This window comes from Thermobia domestica, chromosome 4, assembly GCF_964235325.1.
Source record: "Thermobia domestica chromosome 4, izTheDome1.hap1.1, whole genome shotgun sequence".
NCBI lineage: Eukaryota > Metazoa > Arthropoda > Insecta > Zygentoma > Lepismatidae > Thermobia > Thermobia domestica.
The window spans coordinates 283,955,570-283,980,055 of NC_137457.1; the positions used below are offsets into that span (position 1 = coordinate 283,955,570).

Here is a 24,486-nt window from a genome sequence, read left to right on the forward strand (position 1 = left end):
CTCCGTCTTGTCTTATCAATTTCGTATATGAAATGAATTATTTGCAAGAAAATAGTTAAAACATTATCACACATCACAAAAAAAAAAAAAAAAAAAAAAAATGTTTTCTGCTAATCGTTTCGTCATATAGAATGGAAAAGTAGCAAGAAAATAAGTAAAATAAGAGGGAGACGAAAATAACCCTAAAGCGTCCAGTAGCCAGCATTCAGTCTTTTTTGTATTTTCGGTAAAAATCGGTTTGGTGTTCGATTTCCGTATATAGTGTCGCAATGTTTTTCATTATGTCCGCATTGTTATTTCAGGGATGCCAAAATCGCGGCCTTGGAGAAGACTAGTCAGGAGACTGAGAAGTTAATAGCAGAAGCTCGCACAGAAAAAATTCGCCACATGGATGAACTGCATGCGGCTCAGAAGAAGGTAGCTGATCTGGAATCAAGGTAAGTTCTTAAATTTTTTTTTTTTTTTTTAAAAAGTGCGCAAAATAGAAGTAAAAAGGAGATAAGAAATTTCATTGTTATTTTGAAAAGTGAATAGATATGATTCTATACAAAACGTAATATTTTCTCTATGAATTAAGAAAGTAAACTGACGCGTGATTACATATATTCACTTGCACTAATCTTGATGTGCAGGTTCACCATTCCCAAAAGTTTTGAGTAGAGTTTCAGAATTGTTCTGTACTAGAAAGAAGGAAAGGAAGGAAGAAAAACTGCAGTTTTCTGGTACTGATAATAACGAGTTATCTGTATATACAGTAGACTCCGGACTATTCGGCTTGCGATTATCCGGGCTTTTTAATGAAACGATCTACTCGACTTGTAACGCCTTCATAAGAACGCAACTTCGACTAGGAAAAACAGTTATCTATTAAGGACTTCTCTTAAAAATAGGGCCACGGTGGCTCAGTGGTAGAGCGTTCACCTGTGGTGCATGCGGTCCTTGGTTCGATCCCAGATCGTGTGAGGTAAACTTTGTGGTTACAAACATCCTGTGCGTGTAATTTCTGGGCGTTCTCTCGTTTCCTCCCACTTTCTTCATTCTACCATTTCTTTCATTTCTCATCATTACCGTCTCCTTTAGCCTAGCCGGCATAACCATGGGAAGTAAAACTTCAAGATTTCATTTCATTTTATTTTTTCTAAAAAATAATGCTTGTAAGTTTTTGACTCTTTTAGGCCTCCTTTTCATATTTGTGTAATCATGTATTAAGGAACAGTAAATAAAGTTTTGTATTAAGGAACAGTAAATAAAGTTTAAATCATTTATTAAAGAAGTAGACCTACGTGTTACTTTTTTAAAATTGTACGTATATTCAATGTACATCATTTTATTTTTCTCTGCAATTAAGTAAGACATTATGAAATTTATCTTAAAAGTTATACAGTATTTTTATTCTTCCGTTCTCTGTAATAAATTTTTAAAACGTTCACCATTGTCCAAGCTTTGTTCTTGTAGACTTAAATTTAATTTCAACTACTCGCTAAGCAAAATATATGTTTATTATAAAAATTATTAACGAGTAAAATATTAAAATATTAACATATATTTTTTCGCTGTCTCATATATTAAATCTGTCACTACCTGTGTCTTTATAGTGGCTGATGAAACCAAAGTGGGTAGTTGACGAAACTGTTACACGTTAAAGATATACCACATTGACTTGACACCTAGTCTTCCCTTCCAAGCGCTGCTATCGGCTGAAGGAGTTCCACTCCCTTTCGCTAAGGCTCTCTCACTTAGCAACAGCCGAACCCTTATTGGCTCAACGCGTGGGTGTGTCGAGAATGTGAGCTTTAGTTCGCATTTTTGCCACACCTCAAGACATTTTGGCAGCACTATAATAATTTTTACAATAAACGTATTGTTTTGCTCAGCGAGTAGTTTAAATCAATTTTTTTAAAAATAAATAAATAAATAATAATAATAATAATAATAATAATAAACGTTCAGTACAGTATAACAAACATCAAGAATTGACCTGTACTAAGTGGTCGGAAAATATGAGTAAGAGCGAGTTTCCGTTTCCGTTTTTAGTGACATAAATAGACAAAAAGCGAGTAACTATAGAACTATGGCCTATCAGGCCTTTTCTTATCTTAGTGCCCTACCAGCACATCAGGCCGGATGGTCGAGAAAGTACTGTGTTTTTATTACCCGAAGAAATCTGAGTTGTCATTAAAAATTTCGTTAGTTACTAAATAACATTCATAAATACCAAGACAATTCGTAGTGAATTTCAGTTTTTCACCTCTTAAAAGATCTACTTGTGTTTGGGGCAGTATGTCATGAAAACTCCTTTACGTTTACTAAAATTCAGTTTCAATAACTAGGCTTGGAGAGACGAATTACTTTGTCTTCCCTGGCTACCTAGTGCTGCAAAGGAGTAACCTTATTTTTACTGAACTGTGACTTTTCCAATTTGTCACAACCATTATTCTACTCTTCTACTTGCAAGCCCTTAAGCTATTAACATCGTGGCTGTCTTGAAATATAAGACCTACAGCTTAACGTGAGATCCGAACCTTCTTGGTTATACCGGTAATCGAACCCGGGGCTGCCGCATTATGAGCACTGTTGGAGGCATGTAACACGCATAGTACGTAAAGTAATCCCTCTCTATCTTTTCTCTGTGGAAAATGTTGACGTCCCTTACACGAAGCAGTTTTCCTTAATGGCCAATCTTTCCATACATTATAATATGAATCTACCTTTCCTTCACCGAATTTCCAAGATTTCCCCATTTACTTTGGGGAATCTCATGCACAGTTCTCTCGTTGGGGGGTCCCATTTTTGAATGAGTTATTTTTGAAAACTACGGGTGACATTTTGTGTAAATTTCAAGTCACCACATTAGACATTCACATCATTATTAGTTTTTGTTCCAGAGTTTGGTTTTCCAAAATTTCTAGCGCTCGTAACTCTGAAAAGAAGCCGCTTTCGGCATTTGTGCATATAGTTTTTTGTGCATCTATTTTCCGCATCGAACATTATGATTAGGAATATCAAAACACTTTGTCTATATGGCTTAGATATAGAATATATGTAACGTCTACCTTTGGCATGGGAGACCCGGGTTCGAATCCCGGCGGGAGCTCATTTAGTTCGAATTCCACGTTAATCAGTAGGTCCCGTCTTATATAGCCTCGCTGCTAAAAGGAACGTTAAACTCAAATCAACTTAATATGTAACGTCTGGAGTAAACCTAATTAGACAAGCCTATTACAGAATAAAACATCACAAAGTTAGTCTACCTACATATTCTTCATACAAAACTCACAGTGAACTTTCTTTATTACCATCGATACGTTTCTTGGTTAGTTGTCCATTTTTCTGTAGAATGCGTGCTGTACTTGTTGTTTCTCTTCCCCCCCCCCCCTCCATTTAATAAAATTCGTATTTGTTTGTTTGTGCACTTTTCTTTCATCTTGTTTATTTTTTTTTATATGCCGTCATTGTTTACTAATCAAATGTGCCCCTCGAACTCGTGGTTATGCGCTATCGAGGCGGGAGACGTAAATTCGGTTTCCGGTAGTTCATATGATTTGGGTCCCACGTTAAGCTGTATGTAGCTCCGCGTCACATATAGCTTCGGTGGTAAAAGGGGCGATTAACGAAATCAATCAACCAACCAATTGTTTTTACTAAAAGTCCTCTTTCTTTTTTGTTACTAATGTAGTGTTACCACACTTTTTTAACATGTGTAATTATTATTATTATTATTACAGGTGAGAAATACCTTATTCTTTCTTACACACACAATTTCAGTTACCATTGTAAATAATGTTTCTTACTTTTTTCACAGAGTAAAAGATCTGGAATCGAAATTGGCGGAACGTGATGCCATGATCCGAGTGCTGCAGAAACATGCGTATGACAAAAATGTATCCTACCCAAGTTTATTAATGCGTTCGCCTCACCATACACCACATCCAAGTATGCATGGAAATTCGGATCTTGGCTTAGTGCTAGGCTCATCAAGTCATGAGGACCATAGTAAGTCATTTACTTTGTTCTTCCGTTTTTATTTGCAAGCCTAATTAATAATAGTACTACTACTAATAATAGTGATCATAAATTTACCTTTTTTCGAACATTGTTACATATACAACCTCTGTCCAGAAAAGTAGATGAATGTGTGTATATTTCGAATAGATTGTCGTCTTATCGGAAACAGCAGTCAGTTTCCTTCGACTGACTAATCCCCGTTAATGGTAATGCTCTTCTGGGAACGATTGTGCAATTCTAGAAACTTCTGGCGTACTTGTGTGTTTTGCGATGGCTTTCTGCTGGGTCATAACATTACGTTGGCTATCCGAAATGTCTGAAAATCTCTGCCCATTCAGGGATGATTTCAATTTGGGGGAAAAACAAGCCTGGGAAGTAAGATGCGTGATTGAATGACACAACTCCCCTGTTGATCAGGAATTGCTGCACCAGATAGGCACTGTGTGAACATACCCGCTTGATCCTTTGTAGCAGACATTTCAGTACTTCCATGTACATAGTGACATTTAACGTGATGCCCTCAAGGAGGAGTTCTTTATGGATGAGACCCGAAGAACACCACGAGCATTGTCTTGATGCTGAATATCTCACTTCGCATTTTCTTGAGCAGTATGATGTCATTCACCGAAGTTTCTGGACAAATGTATAATCTTTTTTGGCTGACGACAAACTTTACTGAAAGACCCAAGACCGCGACGCACTTGCTTGATTTTTTTATTAATAATAATAATATAAAATATAATAGTGAAGATTATAAACGTCTATAACGTAGTGACTACGTAGTACTGGACATTGTTGCTGCCCGTACCGTTGACTGGTACAATCTATCTCAAAATTGATTTTAACTAATTATTACAGGGTTTCTACTGGTCAGGCAAGTCAGGGAAGATCAGGAAAAAAGACTGGAAATCAGGGAATTATTTTAAAATATATTTTTTCTAACATTAATTGTCCATCAATTTCAGCTTAGCCAACCATTATGTGAGATGATGTTCAGATTTTTTATGGGAGGTAAGTGGAATGTACACTCATGTCCAAAATTATTGTCGCATATCTATAAATATGTTGTTCTAGGATTATAATTTGATAACGAATTCGCCCGGTATTTCTTATAATAATGTTAATATGTGTATAATCGGCCAACACATGTATGTGAAAAATTTCATGTCAAAAGAGTGAGAACAATAAAACGAAAATAAAATTTTGTTGTCTATTTAGCAACAGTTTGTTTTACTCATTCTAATTTTCGTATTTATACTTCTTTTCCTATGAAATTTACCACAAATATACATTTCCCGATTATACACATAGTATCAGTATTAAAAGTACCCTGCAAAATCATTATGAAATTATATTCTTACAAGAAGGCAGTTATAGATATGCGACAATAATTTTGGACATGAGTGTACGTATGAGCAATTGATTACCATTTGTCTCTATAGAATAAATGTTCTCATATATAAATATTCACCGTTATTTATTCCTTATTTATATGTCAACGCCATCTGACACCTGTAATGAAAGTCAGGGAATTTCCTGGCAAAGGTCAGGGAAATAGATTTCTGCAGATCGGTAGAAACTATATTAAAGCCTTCAAAGTCTAGAATTTCGCGGTGTGTCACGATCCACTAGTTGGAAACCACTGACTTAAAGAATTAAACTGACACATTATTACAAATGTTATCTTAATCTTTGGTATACGTTAATGTATTTATTAATTATCAGCTTTTATCCATATTGTATATTTTAAATCAATTTATTATGTGGAACGATTTGCAGATGATGTGGCGCTTATTGCAGAATCTGAAGAGAAAATGAATAAGATGTTAGAAAACTTGAGGAAGGGCTGTGAAGAATATGGGATGAAAATAAATGTTAGAAAGACAAAAGCCATGGTGATTGGAACGAAGGTATCAGTGTCAAATATAGAACTAGGTGGGAAGAAAATAGAACAAATAACCAGTTTTCAATACCTAGCTAATATTATTAGTAATTATATGAGAGTGAACGTGAAATAAAAGCAAGGATAGGAATGGCGAAAGAAGTCTTTAGAGGAAAGAGAAGACTATTTTATGGGACCTTGAATAAACAGTTGAAAAAAAGACTCATAAAATGTTTTGTATGAACTATTGAACTGTATGTATCAGAAACATGGACATTACTCAAAAATGATGAGAAACGACTCGATGCTTTTGAAATGTGGGTGTGAGAAGAAGACGCGAATTTGCTGGGTCGAGGTTGTTAGAAATGGTAGGGGAGAAAAGAATAATTTTAGATATTATTAAGAAGAGGAAAAGAAACTGGTTGGGACATTGGGTAAGAAGGAACTGTATCATGAGGGATGTGCTAGAGGCTATGGTATCAGGAAAGAGAGGGAGGGGGCGAAGGAGACTACAATTAATGGACGATATTAAAACAGAAAAATCGTACGTGAAGACGAAGAGGATAACAGAAGACCGTGGAGCATGGAAATTTCTCAGTTGCGGCAAGTGACCTGCCAATCATGGCAGAATACCTATAATGATGATGATATCATGTCGAACTTGTGGGGAAATTTCTGTACGAAAATGTCTCTTCGTCTCGTACATGTTATTTTTTAAAGTGTAATCTCCATTATAAGTGTCATTGGCATAAGATAAATCGATTGACTCCACCTCTTTGCCTATATAACAACCTCTAGAAGATCCGCTGTAAACTTTGTTACAAAACCTTTTCCTTTCTTCTTTACAGGTCCTGTAACAACGACTAGTGTGTTCTCAACGGTGAGCAGTGTTTTAAGTTCCTGTTCGTTGACGACGAGTGGTCTGTCATCGTCCACGTTCACAAGTAGTTCTTTACCAAGTTCTGCGAGTAGCAGCACAGCGCTTGGATCCTGTTCGTATACAAGCAGTGAAACGTCGAAGTCTGTTTATCCATCCGGCTCCCTGGGACTCTCCAGTAGCACTCTCGTTTCTTCGATAAAATATACCGGTGCTGGTGCAGGGAGATCCACCAACAAAAGCTTCGACGACACACAGAAGTCTTTAGATGATCAACTGAAAGAGTTGGATTCCCAGCTTGACTCTCAGTTGCTTAGTAAGGTGGGAAGATTTTCCGTCGCTCAAATTCTGTTAATTTAATTATACATACGCATATATACACATACATACATACATATTATGGTTTGTACATGTTACGAATTTTCTTTTCTTTTGAGTAAATGGTTGTTGATTTGACATGGAAATCAATGCATGCGAGAGTAGATTTTTGATACGCATGGGCGATTCAATACATAATAGTGTTTTGTAGTATTAAAGAGGATTGATATTTACGATGTAGTCATGGAAAAAGAACCATACTTGTATTGTAAGCTCAGCGAAGTTACTACCGCAAATCGGTAAGTAGACTTGCTGTAAAGATTCGTCGAAGATACCCATTTATATCTTGATTCTATGTATGGTACGCATTTGTTTTTAAATATTAAGATTGTGTTTTTACTGTGAACAAATGAAATGTTCGTGTGTATGTTGAGAAAATCAAGAACCACGATTGTTCATATTTGGCCTACGCATTTTAAGATGAATAACGAACGAATAACTTCAAATATTATTTGTGTAATCATCTTGACACATGAGCTCCTTCGTGGGTAAGCGGTTAGCGTGGGAGACCCAGGTTCGATTCCCGGCGGGAGCTCATGTGGTTGGGATTCCACGTTAAATCAGTAGGTCCCGTCTCATATAGCCTCGCTGCTGAAAGGGACGTTAAACTCTAAATCAACTCAACTCATCTTGACACATCTCTCTCGCTCTTTTTTCCCCACCATTTCATTCATTCATTCAGTTTCATTACTCCACCGATGCGCGTGAAATACGTTAGTAATAGAAATGAAGTTAATAGTACGGGTTGGTATTCAATGCATGTACATTTTAAATTTTCATAGCTTTTAATTCCGTAATGCCGGCTCCTTTAAATTTAATTGATAAGCGTGCGTGTGATTGCGAGTTCATGGAGGCATAGATTGGGAGCTCCGTGATTTAGGAGTTACCGAACTTCGGTCTAAAAAATCAAAAATAATGGTATTTGGGAACTAAAGTATTCATCCCATATCATGCAGTTTGGCAAAATGTGTAGTAATATTTGTCGTATACGTGTATTTAACGCTTTTTGTATTTACGTTGTTCTATTCTAAATGTGCTTGTCAGATAACTTGTTGACATTTGAGAAGTGATCCCAGCTTCTGCATGTATCAGGAAGATTTTATCTAGCACAATTACACGGGGATACGGTGTGTCAGTGGTAGTCACTTCTCTTCGAGGGGTCCTTGGTTCGAGCCCAGAACCATGTGAGATTGTGGTGGACAGCATCGATTTGCTGTTAGTTTTTTCATGATTTTTCCGTTTCATCTCACATTCTCACTCTATCACTCTGCCATTTCTTTCATAATCATTCGTCACTTTCAAGGTTGGGCCGTTAAATTAAAGATTTCAATTTTTGTCTAGTAGTATTACTGCGATGGTTTCTTGAAAAAGTCGATTCAGTTCTTTTTCACCAGTACTTTCCCTTATGCGTTTGTAAGTCTAGATGACATATCCTAAGTGAGATGTAACTTTTGCTACCTGTTATTACAACGAAATAAGTATATGCAAGAGCCTTCTGTGATACAGCGTGGGAAGCACAGTGGCTGACTTCGTTATCTAAGTTGCAACAATGAAAAAATCGCATCCATAGTATTTAGCGATTGCAAAAACAGTACTTTATATTGAGGTCGTACTTAATTTGTTTTCGGGAGCGATGTTTACATAGTGACAATGTTTGAATCATACAGCTTACATGTCTAATAAAAAATTCAACTCGCTCCTTCCGTAGTGACGAATTTAAGAACTTAATTATCGAATACTTAGTTACTTAAATGTTTATATATCATAGCATGGTGCATGATAAAGCATGAACACCTTTCTAAAATTGGACCTACTCAAATGTAACATTGAGTGTTGTAGATGTTCTTGTCTGTAAACTCAAAAGGGTGCTCACATAAGTAAGAAGTTGAAATTAAATCATGAAATTTAATTAGTTCAAATATTGACAATTGGTAAAAAGTTATTAAATGGTTTAAAAGTTTTATGAAGAGTTGTAACATTTGTTGAAATATACAGGATGGTGAAAAAAAAAAAAAAAAAAAAAAAGTCATTGTACTTTAAAAGAATCAAAGATGTTTCACTTCTCGTAAGATTACTTTCTTGTGCATGTTTTCAGTCATAAACGTCTCCTGCATATGACTTTCGAGAAACAGTATTAAAAAATAGTTCTGGTTTCATTGTACTGAGACACATTTTGTATTTCCGTGGAACAGATTATAATGGTTTAAATGGGGCGCTTTAGAGAGTTATTAATATTTATACGTCAGGAGCTATTGAAATTATATTTTCAAAACATCAGACTAAGCCTGTTGAGTAGACTGGAAATTACATAAATTACATGAATAGAACACTTGTATAAGATACTTCTACTAAATGTAGACGATATTGCATCACCTTTTATTTATTTATTTTTATTTTAATTTTTTTAAATTAAGTATTCTTAGCTGAACTTAAGGAGGTCAAGATCTACCGATCTACAGTTATCTCCGCAAGACCCAACATTCACAATTTATACAAAAACTTCGAAATATATTGTAACAAATATGTTCTCGTTACAGCAAAACGATCAAAGAGTAATTAAGTAAGTTCATTAATATAGATATGGAGTAGTTATTTATAACATTCACAACAGAAATTCATCACATGAAGTAAAGAAGGAAAGATGGAGTTTGAGAAAATCTGGTATACACTCTATCTGGAAACGTTTCTATAGATCTCTATTTTCATATCCTATATGAGGAGAAACTGTCCTGTCAAACACTTGTTTTATCAAAATTTAGACCATATTGAACATAAACACTTATAAAACTGCATGAAGATGATTCACTGATTGTCATTACCATTTACCATAAAAATACCATAATCGAAAGCTTCTAATGACAGAAAACAAGTAAAAGGTATAAACTACCGTACTAAATTTTTTCCGCTCCTGTTCCTTAAGACCTGACATACTAAAAATAATACAAAATTTACAATTTTTCTTTTGCTTGTTTTTCATAAGTGAAAGGAGATAATGAAATGCAACTTACCACAATCATAGATAATGTTATTCTGTAACACAAAATATGAACCTGGAGATCACTGAATGTCATTATCTATGATTGTGGTAAGTTGCATTTCATTATCTCCTTTCACCTATGAAAAACAAGCAAAAGAAAAATGGTAAATTTTGTGTTATTTTTAGTACGTCAGGCTCTAAAATAAACCAACTTCTATCTACGTATTGTAAGGCTATTAATAAAATATTTATTTATTACTCGTAAAATATGAACAAAATCTCCTTAATCATTTTTGAGAAAGTTTGTCTCTAATAAATCATCTATAAAAATAAACTACCGTTTTTGGATGTTTCCCGTAAAAATGACTGATAACATGTTACAAGGTTCTTAATGAAATATTGATTTATGAAAGAAAACAAAATCGTTAGAGCTGTTATTGATTCTCACCCTTTAGTAATCTACCTTTAGTGTTGAGGGTAGGAAGAAAATTCGCGAAGCCTCGGGAAGAATTTTGTCGGAATATAGACCTTGGGTTTAAAATTTGTTCCTGAATACGATAAACGGTATATTATTTTCTGTTCTGTAAGAATTACGGCACATCTCAAATCCAATGAAACTTTTTATCTTTTACTTTTTTTTCAATCTTTCGTCGAAACTAAATATATAACCATAACTAATTTTTGGATCTTTTTTTATTTAATTTTCTTTTCACCAACCTGTACATGAGATTTATTTAGTATTGTAGGAATAAATACTCAGATGAGTGGGAAGTCTCATAGAAATCAGCGCTGCTCTTGCTTAATTTCAAACTGATCCACCAATATTTTTCACACTTGCTTGATATAAGTACGAGGTGCATATCAAAATTACTTATCGCTTTTCCATAACTGCTGCAGCTTCGAATTTTCGAGTAATGTCTTCGTAATACTTCAAAATAAAACTCGTCCATTCCTATACCGTTTCAGTCGTATCCAACTATTAAGAGCCTCTGACAAATCTTCTGTGGGATATGTTTTAAAACACTGGAAAATGACAGTTCTGGACTCAAAAGTCTGGTTTGCGTTGAAACTTTCAGTTTTGAGAACTGCCAGAAGTTTCTTGGGCTACATCAGGATAGTAGGCCGGATGAGAGACCATTTTGATGTTATTTTTTTAAAAGGTCAGTGTTTGATGTATTACCCTATTAGAGGGAGAAACCTGACTTCAGGTCCGGCCGATATTGCTGCACTGGAAGAAGCAATCGCTTATCCAACATTTGAATAATGCATGACCTAGTGTTTATTCTTTTGGTACAAGATCAGCGAGAATTAGTCCTTTTTTGTCCCAGAATGCATCAGAGGGAGCCTTACCATTCGGAGGGATCTGCCGAAAATTTTTGGGTGGAAATAAAGAAGAGCGTTTCCGCTGTTTGGACAGCTTTTTTCGTTGAAAACAAAATTTACATGCATTGTGATCAGATATTCCAAGAATTACCTATTCGTAGCATTTTAGAAAACAAATGGCAGTAAGCCTTCTCTTCATTCAGCTGGAGGAGATAACCATTGTGAACTGTAGAAAACCTCTGGCAGTAGTCTTTCTCTTCATTGAGCTGGGGAGATACTCAGTATGAACTGCCCTTGGACAACTCCAAGTGGTTTATTAAAATCCTTCCCCACAGTGCCATAAGAGAATCCTGTAAGGTTAAAAGTATCCTCAATAGTTAGCCTTCTGTCCCATATGACCAGATCTTGGCAGATCTCCAGTTAATCCGCCTTAATTCATGCACCCAGTTCCACACAGTACAGTTAGCTCTCCTCACAAACGTTCTTCCAACTGGCAAAGGATACTAACATCCTTTCACCATGTGTAGACGAAATCTTTATCACGACACGTTGGTTGTGTACGATAAAATCCGTCATTTCAGATCAGGGGTAAAATGGCTTTCCTAGGCAGGTCAACCTGTCAAAAAAAAAAAAAAAAAAAAAAAAAAAAAAAAAAAAAAAAAAAAAAAATTGAAATTTTACATTATTAAGCCCTAAAATCTAACGTTATTTCATGTGTAATTATATTAATCTTCTTTTATTCATTTTTGAACTATGGCAAAACCTTACGTAATTTTAATATTCACCTCGTACATATTGGATCTATTTACGCTTAATTCAAAATTTCTTCAGATCTTTATGGAACAGGATTATTATGTTTATTTCTGTCAGCAATAATTAATTTATTATGACAGGTTCGTAATACGTACACAGCAAAGTGGGTACAATTTCTCTTGCGTCAGTTTTAGCGGTTTTCTCAGTGGTCAGTATAAATAAACCATTTACATGAAATTTTAAATTAGCAAAAATAAAAACAAATGTAAAATCAAAATAAAGTTCAGTATTACATTTAAAAGTAAGGAAGGACTTTCCTCTCATCTTACAGAGTGTGTTCATAAGATAAAAGCAGGAGTTCATGCATGTAATGTTTTTAATTAGCTTTGTTCAGATAAGTATATTGGGTCGTACGTACTAGACTTGGCTGAAGCGCAGAATTATTTTTTCTTATTTTATAGATTTTTTAAAATGAATTTTTGTGCGAATTGTGTTTTTGCTTTTCTGACTTTTGACCCTGAACCTTGTGCATTGATAATGATTCCTGACAACGCATGCAGTGTGTTGTGCTGTGTGCAACTAACCTAACAACCTCCTCCTAGCTCCAAACTATCCGCTACCAGCTCTGTGCTTCTTCTTTTCAGCGGGGTCTTTGCTGTTTTCCAGGATTCTCTAATCCAGGCACTTCGCCGAGAAAAGGAAAGATACCCAAACCATTACTGGCGAGTGTAGGCCAGAAACCTCTGTCTCCGCATCTTCTTGACCCTTTGCTTCAAGGACTAGTGCCCAATCGCTACAACACTACGGACAGCGGTCACTCCGAAGAGATCCTCTTACTCGAGAAGCAAGGCCGAACTTCCCAGCAGCAGCGAATGCAGGAAACGAGCCTTAGCAGTGGAGATAGCTGTTCGACTGTTGGGCACAAGCTACCACCATGTCCACGCGCACCTCAATCTCTACCGACACCCCGTCGTACTCGTCGTGTTCCTGGCGTCCGGGAGCCTCAGCGCTTGGGTGAGTACGGACGGCTGAGTGATGGGGAAAGCGGTGGCCGGAAAACACCTACTTCGTCCAAAGAAATGATGAAACCGAAGGACAGGAGTGGGGAGACTTCCCCCGTTACAAAATTTGAATCTCGTGGAGGAAAGCTGAAGTTTCAGTTTCCTGGTCCCAAAGGTAGAGGATCTCTCAAAGATGACAAAGTAGAAGAAAGATCTTGCAGTATGAAGGAGAGATTGGGTGGAAATAAGTATAAAATTCAGCTCTAAAAGTAGTCAGAGTATCCCATAAGACTGGTAATATTTTCTCCATAATGTCTCGAATGCAAAACCGCATCTAGACGTTGGAAGAGCAAATCTCAGTTGCGTAGTACTATAATAGACTTTCCATATTAGTTTTACTGTGTACATAACATATGCTACTTTCTTAAAGTAATCCTGCTTAATTGTTTCTCATCATTCTTTCTTTGCTTTTATTTTTATATCTTACACATAGAAATTTAAATTCATAAATATTTAAAGTCGAGTGTTTCGAGTAATATATACTTTGGACATGGCTGATTTGATTGTTGGTAGAGTTAGCGAGATTTAATTGGACCCACTTTTCTGCCAAGGCACATGCTAAGTTTTGCCAGAACATGTGCTTATATGGCAATCCAATAGACGCGTAACTGCTGCTGGCGTGTATGTGACGCCAGTTGATAGGAAGCAATCAAGTTCAGCGATTATCCTTTAGTGTGAGGTGTCAGTGCTTAATTCCTAAATATGTGTATATGTTTTAAAATGATCATAGGAATAGTATTGTGCTGAAGTTCGCTTACAAGGTATACACCAAAAGTACGTGCCGTTTCTTTCTAATTTCCAACAACAAGAAAGTACAGGGGACTAATCTGTATTGGTTTCTCAACTAATTCTCCCTCTTTATTGATAGACAATTGCCATTGCTCTGTCCGTTTTGTGTAGCATGTGGCATAGTCATTTTTGGAAGTATTCCAGATACTGGAAAATGGTACTTTTCAGGGATAATTTACTTTCAAAATGGTGTCCACGAAGAGAATTCTTGAGATTTGGGAACAACCGGAAGTCACTCGAGGCTAAATCTGATGAGTAGAGGGGTGAGTGTGGTCTTGTATTGTTCAAGGTGAGGATGAAATTGAAATTTACATTTGCTTTTTGTGGTTATTTCTCAGTTAATTGTGGCAAAAATTCTGTATTCAAAAGTGCGAAAATACTCGCCCATAATTGCATAACCTTTCGAAACAGGGTGGGATAACATCACTCCGTGGGAAACCCAGAAGATAGAGCACATCATCATCTCATTGCATGCTACCTGACTTTTTTTTTTTTTGGGGGGGGGGGGATCTGTGTGTTTCTGGGTTGAATAATGAAATGTGTGATTCATCCATTGTCAGAACACTTTTGAAGAAATTACGTCCGTCTCGTAAGAATGTCGAATTTGCAACACTTGATCGAATTCTTGGCCCTCTTAAATCGTCATTAAACATTTGTGGGACCCAGCAAGAAACTTTCCTTAGGCCCTGTTCGTTTGTACTTATTCTTTCTACAGTTCTCATTGTTAGCCCCAGTGTATCACAAATCTCCTGCATGGTGGCACTCCTATCTTCTATGATAAAATTTCAATATGGACATTGTTAATGTCAGTTGATGTTTTTGGACGTCCAGACCGTTGCTCATCTTTCACACTTGTTCGCCATGCTTTAAACTCACGCACCCACTTCCTAACAGATTTTTCTGCAAGAGCACTATCACCACATACATACACACACTCTAATTGGCGAAAAATATCGGCTACACAATATCCAGCTAAGGTGAGGAATTTCAGTTATCCGTTGCTCTTCCAACATATTTTACTCGTTCAGTCACTGTGATTCAACTGCTGCCCCCTAGTAAACAGAACCTGCACTAGAGACGAAGGATGGAGGTCTCCAACGCTGCAGTTGCTTTCCTGAAGTGACAAAAAATGTGAACTTTAGAACAAAATGGCACGTACTTTTGGTGTGCACCTCGTATATTCTCACCATAACAGTAACTGATAACAATGTATAGCACACAGTGGTTCTTTGTGCGCGAGCCAAGTTAATCTCGTGAAATCTAGAATGATATATTCATTTAAAAAAAAAAAGCCGTTAAAAGTTCTTACTTTTTTTGTAAAGCTGATATATCTCTATGCAAAAGTATTTTTCATATCTTTATTGATTTTAAAATGAGCGATTACTTAGATTATAGATTATACTTTTACTATTGCTTCATGATTGTTTTAATGCCTCTTGCTTTGTAAATGCGAAAGTCTTTAACGAAATATTTGCTGATAGTTGCTATAAAACTCTAGAGCTTAAATAAAGGACCATCGTACCTTTTACGTCGAATTTTTGGGGTTTACTCATGCGGTTTCAGTGTTCTGACACTTTATTTGTGGCGTTTAAAAGTTGCTAAACTGGTCCCATTGTTAAGATTCCTCCCTTCCCGTAGAACTCGCACGACAAAAAAGAAAATAAACTTACTTCTCAACCTATAGAGAAGAAATGTTTGGTTCTTAGAAAAATGTATGTTATACAGTTTTGAATAATTTTTATCACGAAATTTTGATCTTTATGTGTACTGTTAGTAATATAGTCACGAAATTCCAGATAACTGTTGATTATATTCCACTATTCAAAGGAAATAGGGTTCTTAGAAAAAGTCTGATGCACAGATTAAATGATAACCATTGAATTTTAAAATTTTGTCCTTCTTGGGCGCAGAAATTGGAATGAATTTCTAGACGATTGTAAATTCATTTTTATATTGGTTGTAGAAATTAATATACTCAAATGTATAACACTGAAACCATATGAGTAAATCACAAAAATTATACTCAAGAAATTAAAATGAATATTTATTTTCAAAACCAGGCTTCAGAATTGAATGAACATGCTTTCTGCCTTAATTTTGTGTGAGGTATCGTAGCTCTGCTAATGTGAGAGAAGTACCGTTGGTAGGGTAACTGCGGACACTAAAATATATATATATATATATATATATATATATATATATATATATATATATATAGAGAGAGAGAGAGAGAGAGGCCCAAAGTAGGTATACAGACCTGCATCGATCAAGTATGACATTTTAATTTATTAAGATTTGCTTTGTCTTGTCCCGAGCTTAAGGTATAAGTGAAAATAAATTAAGAACAGATAAGGAAGAAACTAAGTCAATACCTGTATGGATAACAATAATTAAATGATATAAAATGTCATGACCGATCAGTACGGGATTGTATACCTACTTTTGGCCATTCTGTATATATAAGTTTTTACTAGCAACACTGTGTAACAGGCTTTTAACCTTTTTACCAAGAGGGGTAACTTACTTATCCTAACGTTTGTTTTTGTGAAAACTTTGAATGAAAATATTTTATGAAAAAAGTATGTATCCATCAATAAATTATTTATTGTAGTAAAAAATGAACCTTTAAGTGACGGACAGTGGTGGAACTTGATTATTTGTCTGTAAATGAGAGTCGGCCTGTATATAGAGGTTACGCAAATTTAGATCACTGCATGTGATAATCTTATGTTGTATGAAGTAGATACGTTAGCTATAGATGTAAATGGAGGCTAATATCGAATACTATATTCAGTGTTCCAAGTACTTAGGAAAATCCCCATCTGAATAAAAAGTATCGTTTGGGGTATATGTTTGTATAGATGCATACTACAAAATATAATGCTTATATATTATTTTTTTTTTCCTAAGTACAACTTACTTGCTTGTATTAAAAGTGGTTCAGTAAAACATGTAACATTATTTAATACTGCAAATGTAGACAGAACTAACTAATTATGACAATTTATGAATTTCTTGGGAAAAAGTCTCCCATGTAATCTTGCGGCCACAAGTTTCTGATCAAATTTTGCTTGTAACTGATGGATCAGTTGAAGAAATTGAAAATTTATTTTTGAATTGCAGAAAGTGCTTTCGGTGCTAAGTACGTATGAAAAGGTTACTAGATCCTTAGGGGTGAAATAAAACTGTCCATGTGCATAAAAGAAAGATTCTTTCCCATAACGTTGCATATATTTCTACCAGGAAAAAAAAATATTTATATATATATGTTCGTATTATAAGATGTGTCCGTTAAGTTGACTTCACTATGTCATTTAGTGTATGTAGATCAAGAAGTACGTCATGGAGTAACTCAGTTACCGTGTTGGTATATTGTGCGTTATTTTTGGATAATTACGGAATATTGTTGGCATATTAAAAAGATCATATACATAAAAGGGAGAAGAGTACTGTGTGAAAACAACTAACATGAGTACGAACACTTACATAAAAACGATAGTTAAGGCTAGATTAGGTTACTTGAAACCACTGTAGTTTCCATTTCAGTAAAAATGAATGTTGGCTACTTCAGCACTTGCACGCTGCTGTAATGATTTTACGTTTGTCGTTAATTAAATACAGTACCAGAAAAAAGGACACATTTAGACAGAAAAGTATATTTATTATAAATTGCGTGAAAAATATATATGGACAGCCTGACCAGATTCTCCAACTGAAAAACCGAGATACTTCCGGAAATTCATCGAAATTCTAGTAAACTTAAAAGTTCGATCAATAATAACTCTTCTGCATGCAATAACCTTATCGTTTAGTTGGACAAATCAAATATGTCAGTCATAATAAGGAAGTTTGGTTGGAGAAATAAATCATTGAAAACGACGGAACATTTCTCTGTTGATATAAAGTAGGATTTCAAACCGCCAAACATACTTAATAACCTCTGAAGAGCAGTAAGCAAAGATATTCATCTAGTTTAGATGTGCAGCTTGAAACAAAACAAAGTTTCGCGTGTAAGTATTAGGTTTTCAAGCAAAATGACTAATTTTTAAAACCGGAACCGTTAAATATTCTCGGGATAGCTAGCGGAAAACCAGAAGTATTCCATATCCGCGTGGAACATTTCTGGTTTCCCGACCAGCTTACGTATGGGATAACCTAACTACCTCTCTTGGTAAAGCAAAGGTCAGTGTGTAGTACAGACTGATTGCGAACAAATTAAAGCCTTTTGTTAGTAAACAACTGAAATTACACACCTTGTTGTCCGAAAATTTACTCAGCGTGTTATATTTAACCTTACCTAACTGACAGTATGTTAGTTATTGCTTTGCAATGTTAAATGGAGTCTATGAAATTCCTTATCAGTGACTTTTTAACTAAGATTTCTAACAAATAGAATTTAGCGTGAATTCTGTGTAGTGTTATTGATATACAGTGAAATCTGTAAGCACGCAGAGCAATGCAATATTACTATGAGTCCAGACTTACGGGATGCTCTGTACAAGATTCCTCTCATAACCTGTTATTTTTTAAAGTGCTTTTATTTCTTGTTAGAAATGGTTCTTTGTAACGTAAGAGAAGAATTGTGTGTAATTGTAGAATGTTGCGAGAAAAAAAAATCTTAAATTTTTACACTTGTCAAATATGTTCTCTGGTCTTATGATCTTTATCTTAATATCTCGAATTGTCTTTTTTTAAATAACTTCTCAGCTACTTGTAACTAAATGGTCAGCGCTTAAAAGGAAACTGAGACAAGCTTTGTAATGCAACTGCGAAGTGGCAAATGTATCTCTGTGGATAGAATTTTCAGTTAAGAGATCCCATCACAGCAAAATTAAAATACCACTAATTTTACAGTAATTAAGTGATACCTTCAAATAGATAAAAGATAATCGAAAAGAGGAACAAGAGCTTGCTAGACAGTATTATTTTATATGAAATACGTTATCACGACCCACTTACCTGCTTGCCGTTTCCAGCCATTTAGAAAATCGACATTTATTTTCGCGTTTCTAAATGACTGCAAACGGAAAGCTACTAGGTGACTTGTGATAACAGTACCACAAACAAAATAATATTGTCTAGTGCGTTCTTGTTCCATATTCCGATTATCTTTTATCTATTTGAAGATATCACATAGTTACTGTAAAATTAGGGGTATCTTAATTTCGCAGCTATTAGGCCTCTTAAATATTCATGACTCTCAGGTTCATTTACTTAGATCTGACGTAATGTATATGATTTTTGTATGAGCATGAGTGATCTGAAATAAGATTATTAGAAATGATTACTCAAATAACAAGATTGTTCCACGTCGTTGATTGTTCGTTTATTTGTTTGTTGAAGTTTAGCGTCTCTTTTTAGCACCGAGCCCCCAGACTGTATGGGACGTGGACGTATATTTTAACGTCTCATAGTTATCCGCCGAGGCTAAACAGTAATGATGAGATGAATGATGGTGGAATGAAAAAAAATGGGAGAACCCCGAGAAAACCCATATACACGATATTAGTTGAAGACCGAACCACCGTTGTGCATTCAATGCTCTCCCACGCGGAATCGAACCCGGGACATTGTGCACCCAAGGGCACGTCCTAGCCAGTAACTAACGGGGAGAACTGTGATACACCGTGTGCTTAGAGGCTAATGCGCATACTTCCTGTGCAGACTGAAATTCTGTCTCTGGTGGAAGACTTGTTCGGATGCGAATTCGAATGGTGCTTCAGAGTCCACTATTATTGAAAAGGAACTTAAACAGCAGTTAGTAAATATTCAAATAACAACGTGATTTTTTTCGTGTAGGCCTATTTTTTTCTGTAGCAAATTCGTTAACACATTCAGAGTTTTGTTAAATTATGTATTTACTTATTGTCTTCAATAGAGAATATATTCTCCAATTATAGAAGGCCTGAACAAAATATCTTTACAGTCTGTTATAATGGATTGAAAAGAAAGAATAATAGGAATTAATTTTCTAACGAATTATTTAAAATTGGAGTAGTTGGGAAAAAGCCAATTTTAGTGCGAAACCTTTAAAGGTTAGTCGTTTATAACATTTAACTAAAATATTGTGGTCTAAGTTCTTTCTTAGATAGCTGTTATTGTAGACTTTTTTATAATATGTTTCAGTATTCGATTGTTACAGACTTTTAATAACAAACAAATAATACAAGTAATACAGGTCTGAATTCAAATTGCCTTACTGAGTGTATGATTTTCTTTCCTTTCGAGATGTGAGTGTATTGTATACAACTAGTTAGTTAGATTTATTTTTTGTTTATATTTCATTCATATTGCAAATGTATATAATGCAAAAACACATGAGACTGCAAGTAGAGAAATACATACAGAAGCAATTTATCATATCCATTTTCTTCCGGTGTTCTATGAATACTACATAGCAAGTAATATTAACGTTCATTTTAATGTTTTATTAGAATTACAATTAGAAAGAAAAAAAAAGTTGAATATTTCTTAATAATATTGTATATGGTGTGCAGATACTTTGAGCTTTCCACACTTGAAAGTGTTGTAAAATGAGTTGACGTCCGCTATTATGTTCGCAAGTATACTCAATTAAGTAATCTGACCGTATTCTATCACCAGGAAAGACTAACGAGTAGAATTCGTAATGTCCAGAGGAAGTAATATCAGTATTGTGCCTTCCAATACATAAAGACCAAATATCAGAACTAGGGAAAACCATACATACAGCTCAAACATTTAGTATTGTATGTGTAACTTCATTAGTGGAGTAGTTGTTTTTTACAGAGTACTTTTCAGACAAAATAAGCGAGATAACATTATATTCTAATTAACTGATTCAAATGGATTGGTGGGCCACAGTGGCTCAGTGGTAGAGAGTTCACCTCTGGTGCTTGGGATCCTTGGTTCGGTCCTTGTGGTGGACAAACACCATGTACGTGGGTTTTCTCGGGATTCTCCCGTTTCCTCCACTCCACCATTTCATTCATTTTTCTCCATCGTCTCCTTTAGCCTAGCCGGCATAACCGTGGGACGTAAAACTCAAAGATTTCATTTCATTTTATTTTCAAATGGCCTGGTAATTTAGTAATTATCAAAGTAATAATCACGTTTTGTGTTTTTGAGGAAGCTATTCGTCTCTCCTTCAATTTCAAGCAGAGAATTGTATCTCTAGTGTTGTTGGGTCGATTTGAAACAGCCTCGACTTTGCGTACTTTGACAGATTTAGATTTCATGTAGACATGAAATACTTGTATTTGATGTATGTTTAAAGTAAAATGTTTCAAAATAATGTCTTCCAAATAATTTCTTTGCTTCGTAGTTCTAAGGAAATACAAGTATTAAGCTTCCATGTGTATTTATTCTTGTCTGATCTGTAAAAATATCTGTGACAAGACTGATGGGATTTTTCTCATGTAGAATACTTTTCTCCATTTAACACAACTTAGAAACATATTTTTATTATTATTATTATTATTATTATTATTATTATTATTATTATTATTATTATTATTATTATTATTATAAAAGATATATATCTTAAAACTTTAAATAGTAGTGGCAAAGACCACAATATTTTTCTCTCAAAGGGTGTTTAGGTGCTCGTTTTTGGTAACATTTTACCTTCTCGTGTTAAAGATCTTCAGTACTTGTATTGTTGTGTGTCACTGTTATTTGAGTGAATCGAGTAAAAAAAAAGAAATATGAGATCTTAAAGACTTAAAAATTCAGGTGTATGAGAGGAACAATTATATTTTTATGAATTATCAGTCCAATCAATTTCTTATATGTAATATATCTATGGACATTATTTACAGTGTTTCCATTCATGAAACGGCATTTCTACTTATCGTTGATAATGTGCCTTAGTTAAAAAAACAAATTTGATAGACTGCAAGAGAAATATTTTCAATCAGGAAAGTTAAGCACTTTTGTAAGAACATATTAATAACGTTCTTCTTAATACTCGAAAAAAGTTGTATTAATATTATATTTCTAACCCACTCATATGCTTCAATATTACGTATACTTTTCTATTATTTTATTGAGGACATCTTTTTCTGATTTTTTAAAAGTTTATTTTCGCTGCTACTTTCATGAACAAAGCTAATAATATCGTGAGGGCTTTTTTAATTATTATTTTGCGTAAGAACTGTTTCAGTTGAGTTTGTAATGTCTTAATTACATGAAAGAACCGTTATTATTCGTAATGAAATTATTTTAATCTTTGTAATATTCTCTGTACTTTAATTATTTTGTATAGAGGCATTTGTCCTCCAGTTTGAAGAAAAAATCTTCTAAATATAACGTTATATATGTATATGCATCTAAATATACAAGGTCAAATGTGCTATCATCACATTCTTAGTCGAAATCGTTATAATTACTGAATGTAAACTTCTCTTTATCTTCTAATGTATAAGCGTGACTTCATGCACAAATTGTTGAGTGCCTTTAGTGAAAGTCAAGCTGTGGAAAAATAAATATTATAAAATTAGTCAATAATATATATATATATACCATAGTGCTTTGCGAATATACTGGTGAAGTCGCTCGTCATTTCGGATGTGTTGCCATTGGCATCATCAAAGTTTGTGTCGTAATCCACACAGCGGTGGTACACGATGTACAAGACTTTTCAGTGGCAGAATTATCTCCTGGGTTCTTAGTTCAAGTCAGCCAAAATTGAGCCTGTTACCAAACTGTCACAAACTAAAATTCAGTGTAGACACAAACTTCCAGAATGCCAGTAGCGGCTTCCCGGATATGACGTCGCAACTTACTAGTGAGCAACAATATATATATATATATAAATACGTATACAGCCTGAACATATACTAGTCTTTATTATACCAAATGAAATGTTAATAATATATTAAGTAAAATGAATGATGTAGATTAATGTTAAAAAGAAGAGATTATAGGTTTTAATATATAAATCAGCAGTAATGCGAAGACGCGTTGTGTTAGTTATAATGGCGTTAACGAGCAGAGGTCGTCCTGCTTTATGGAAAATATTATAGAGTTGACGTAGTGAATTAATCTCACGGTGTCTAAAACAGTGCCTTTTAAATTTGAATCCATTGTGTTGCTAAGAATTATATCCAGTTGTATATACATATACTGTAAAACGTGAAGTATTAACAGTTTTTGTATCCATTTTTGTACAAATATTTGCCATACCAGAATTCAAGCAAATTTTTAAAATGCATTGTTAAAATAAGTTTTGTACCTTTAGAAAATCAATAAACTTATTTTTTATCTTAAAAACTTTCATTTATGCATAGATTTGATAAAAAAAAACAGACGCAAAAAAATATTTTTGTTTAAAAAAGTGAGATTTTCGATATTTCTGGTTTTTATAATTTTCTTAATTCAAGTACCACCTTTTTTATCATAGTGTAGTGGATTCTACTATTTAAAATTTAAAAAAAAAAAACTATACAACATACATTGTTTGTTAATCCAATCTTCAGTCCACGACACTATCTTGATTTGTTTTCAAACGTATTGTATTGGCTGCCAGGAAGTTACGCAACCCAATTTATCGCATGCACGTTTCGGTTGCGTAACCACTCTACTAAGTTCCTGAAAGTGACATATTGTGTCATATTTTATCAAACTGACAACCAAGAAAGAAGTACTATGAGTCAAAAAAAAAAAAAAAAAAAAGATACAATTTTTTTTGGGGGGGGGGGGGGGTTATAAAACTTCATTCATATTTTGTCGTCTGTTCGGGAAACACTTTCCTTCTTCTTTTAAGCTTTTTTTTACCTGGGGTCGGCTTTTCGGATCGCTGTTCACCGGTTTCTGGCTTGTGTCGTATCCGCTGCAACATAAACATCGCACAATATCGTTAACACAATCTCCACTTCTTTGATCAGCGTTGGTCTCCTTTCCAATTCAGTTCTTTAGCATCCACTGGGTGGGCTACATATTGCAAAGATAGTCTTATATGCCCAAATCATCTCAGTCTACTTTCTTCCAGTTTTTCTACTACTGGTCTCACCTTTACTGTTCTGTTTCTCTCTTTTCATCGTGAAACATTCCACTCCGTATAATATGGCATATCTCACTACTGTTTTGTAAACTTCCTTTCAAACGTATTGATACTTTACGGCTACACGATACTCATTCTTCTTCTGTTTATTTTATTCAACCGCTGTTAATTCTACTGTTTACATCTATTCCTGCATTTTCCTGCAATATTGATACTCAAGTACATGGATTTCCTCATTACCACCTCTTCTTCGTCCAGTCTCACCATTCTTGTATTCTCGATTATATTTTTCTTCAAAGGACAATGTAAATATTCTGTCACTTTACTATGAGGTTTGGATATTTTTTTAAAAACCCTAATTTGATTTCAGTTTACAAAATTGAAGTCCTAAACGACCTTTTTGGGCTGATATTAGTTTTACACTGTCATAAAACTTTATAACAACAGATTTTTTTCTTT

At 34.7% G+C, this 24,486-nt stretch overlaps 1 protein-coding gene across 3 annotated transcripts in view; it reads left to right on the forward strand.

Moving 5' to 3' along the window:
• LOC145684115 (uncharacterized) overlaps positions 1-21,729 on the forward strand; it is a 48,759-nt gene extending 27,030 nt beyond the window's left edge. For 2 of the 3 annotated variants that reach the window (XM_081756037.1, XM_081756038.1), the window contains exons 9-12: positions 303-437; positions 3,803-3,993; positions 6,736-7,085; positions 12,840-21,729. In XM_081756037.1, the coding sequence (XP_081612163.1) occupies positions 303-437; positions 3,803-3,993; positions 6,736-7,085; positions 12,840-13,463 (1,300 nt within the window). In that variant the 3' untranslated portion in view covers positions 13,464-21,729. The remainder of the gene's footprint in view (positions 1-302; positions 438-3,802; positions 3,994-6,735; positions 7,086-12,839) is intronic. The other variant, XM_081756039.1, reaches the window with a different exon arrangement.
• The last annotated feature ends 2,757 nt before the right edge of the window (positions 21,730-24,486 follow it).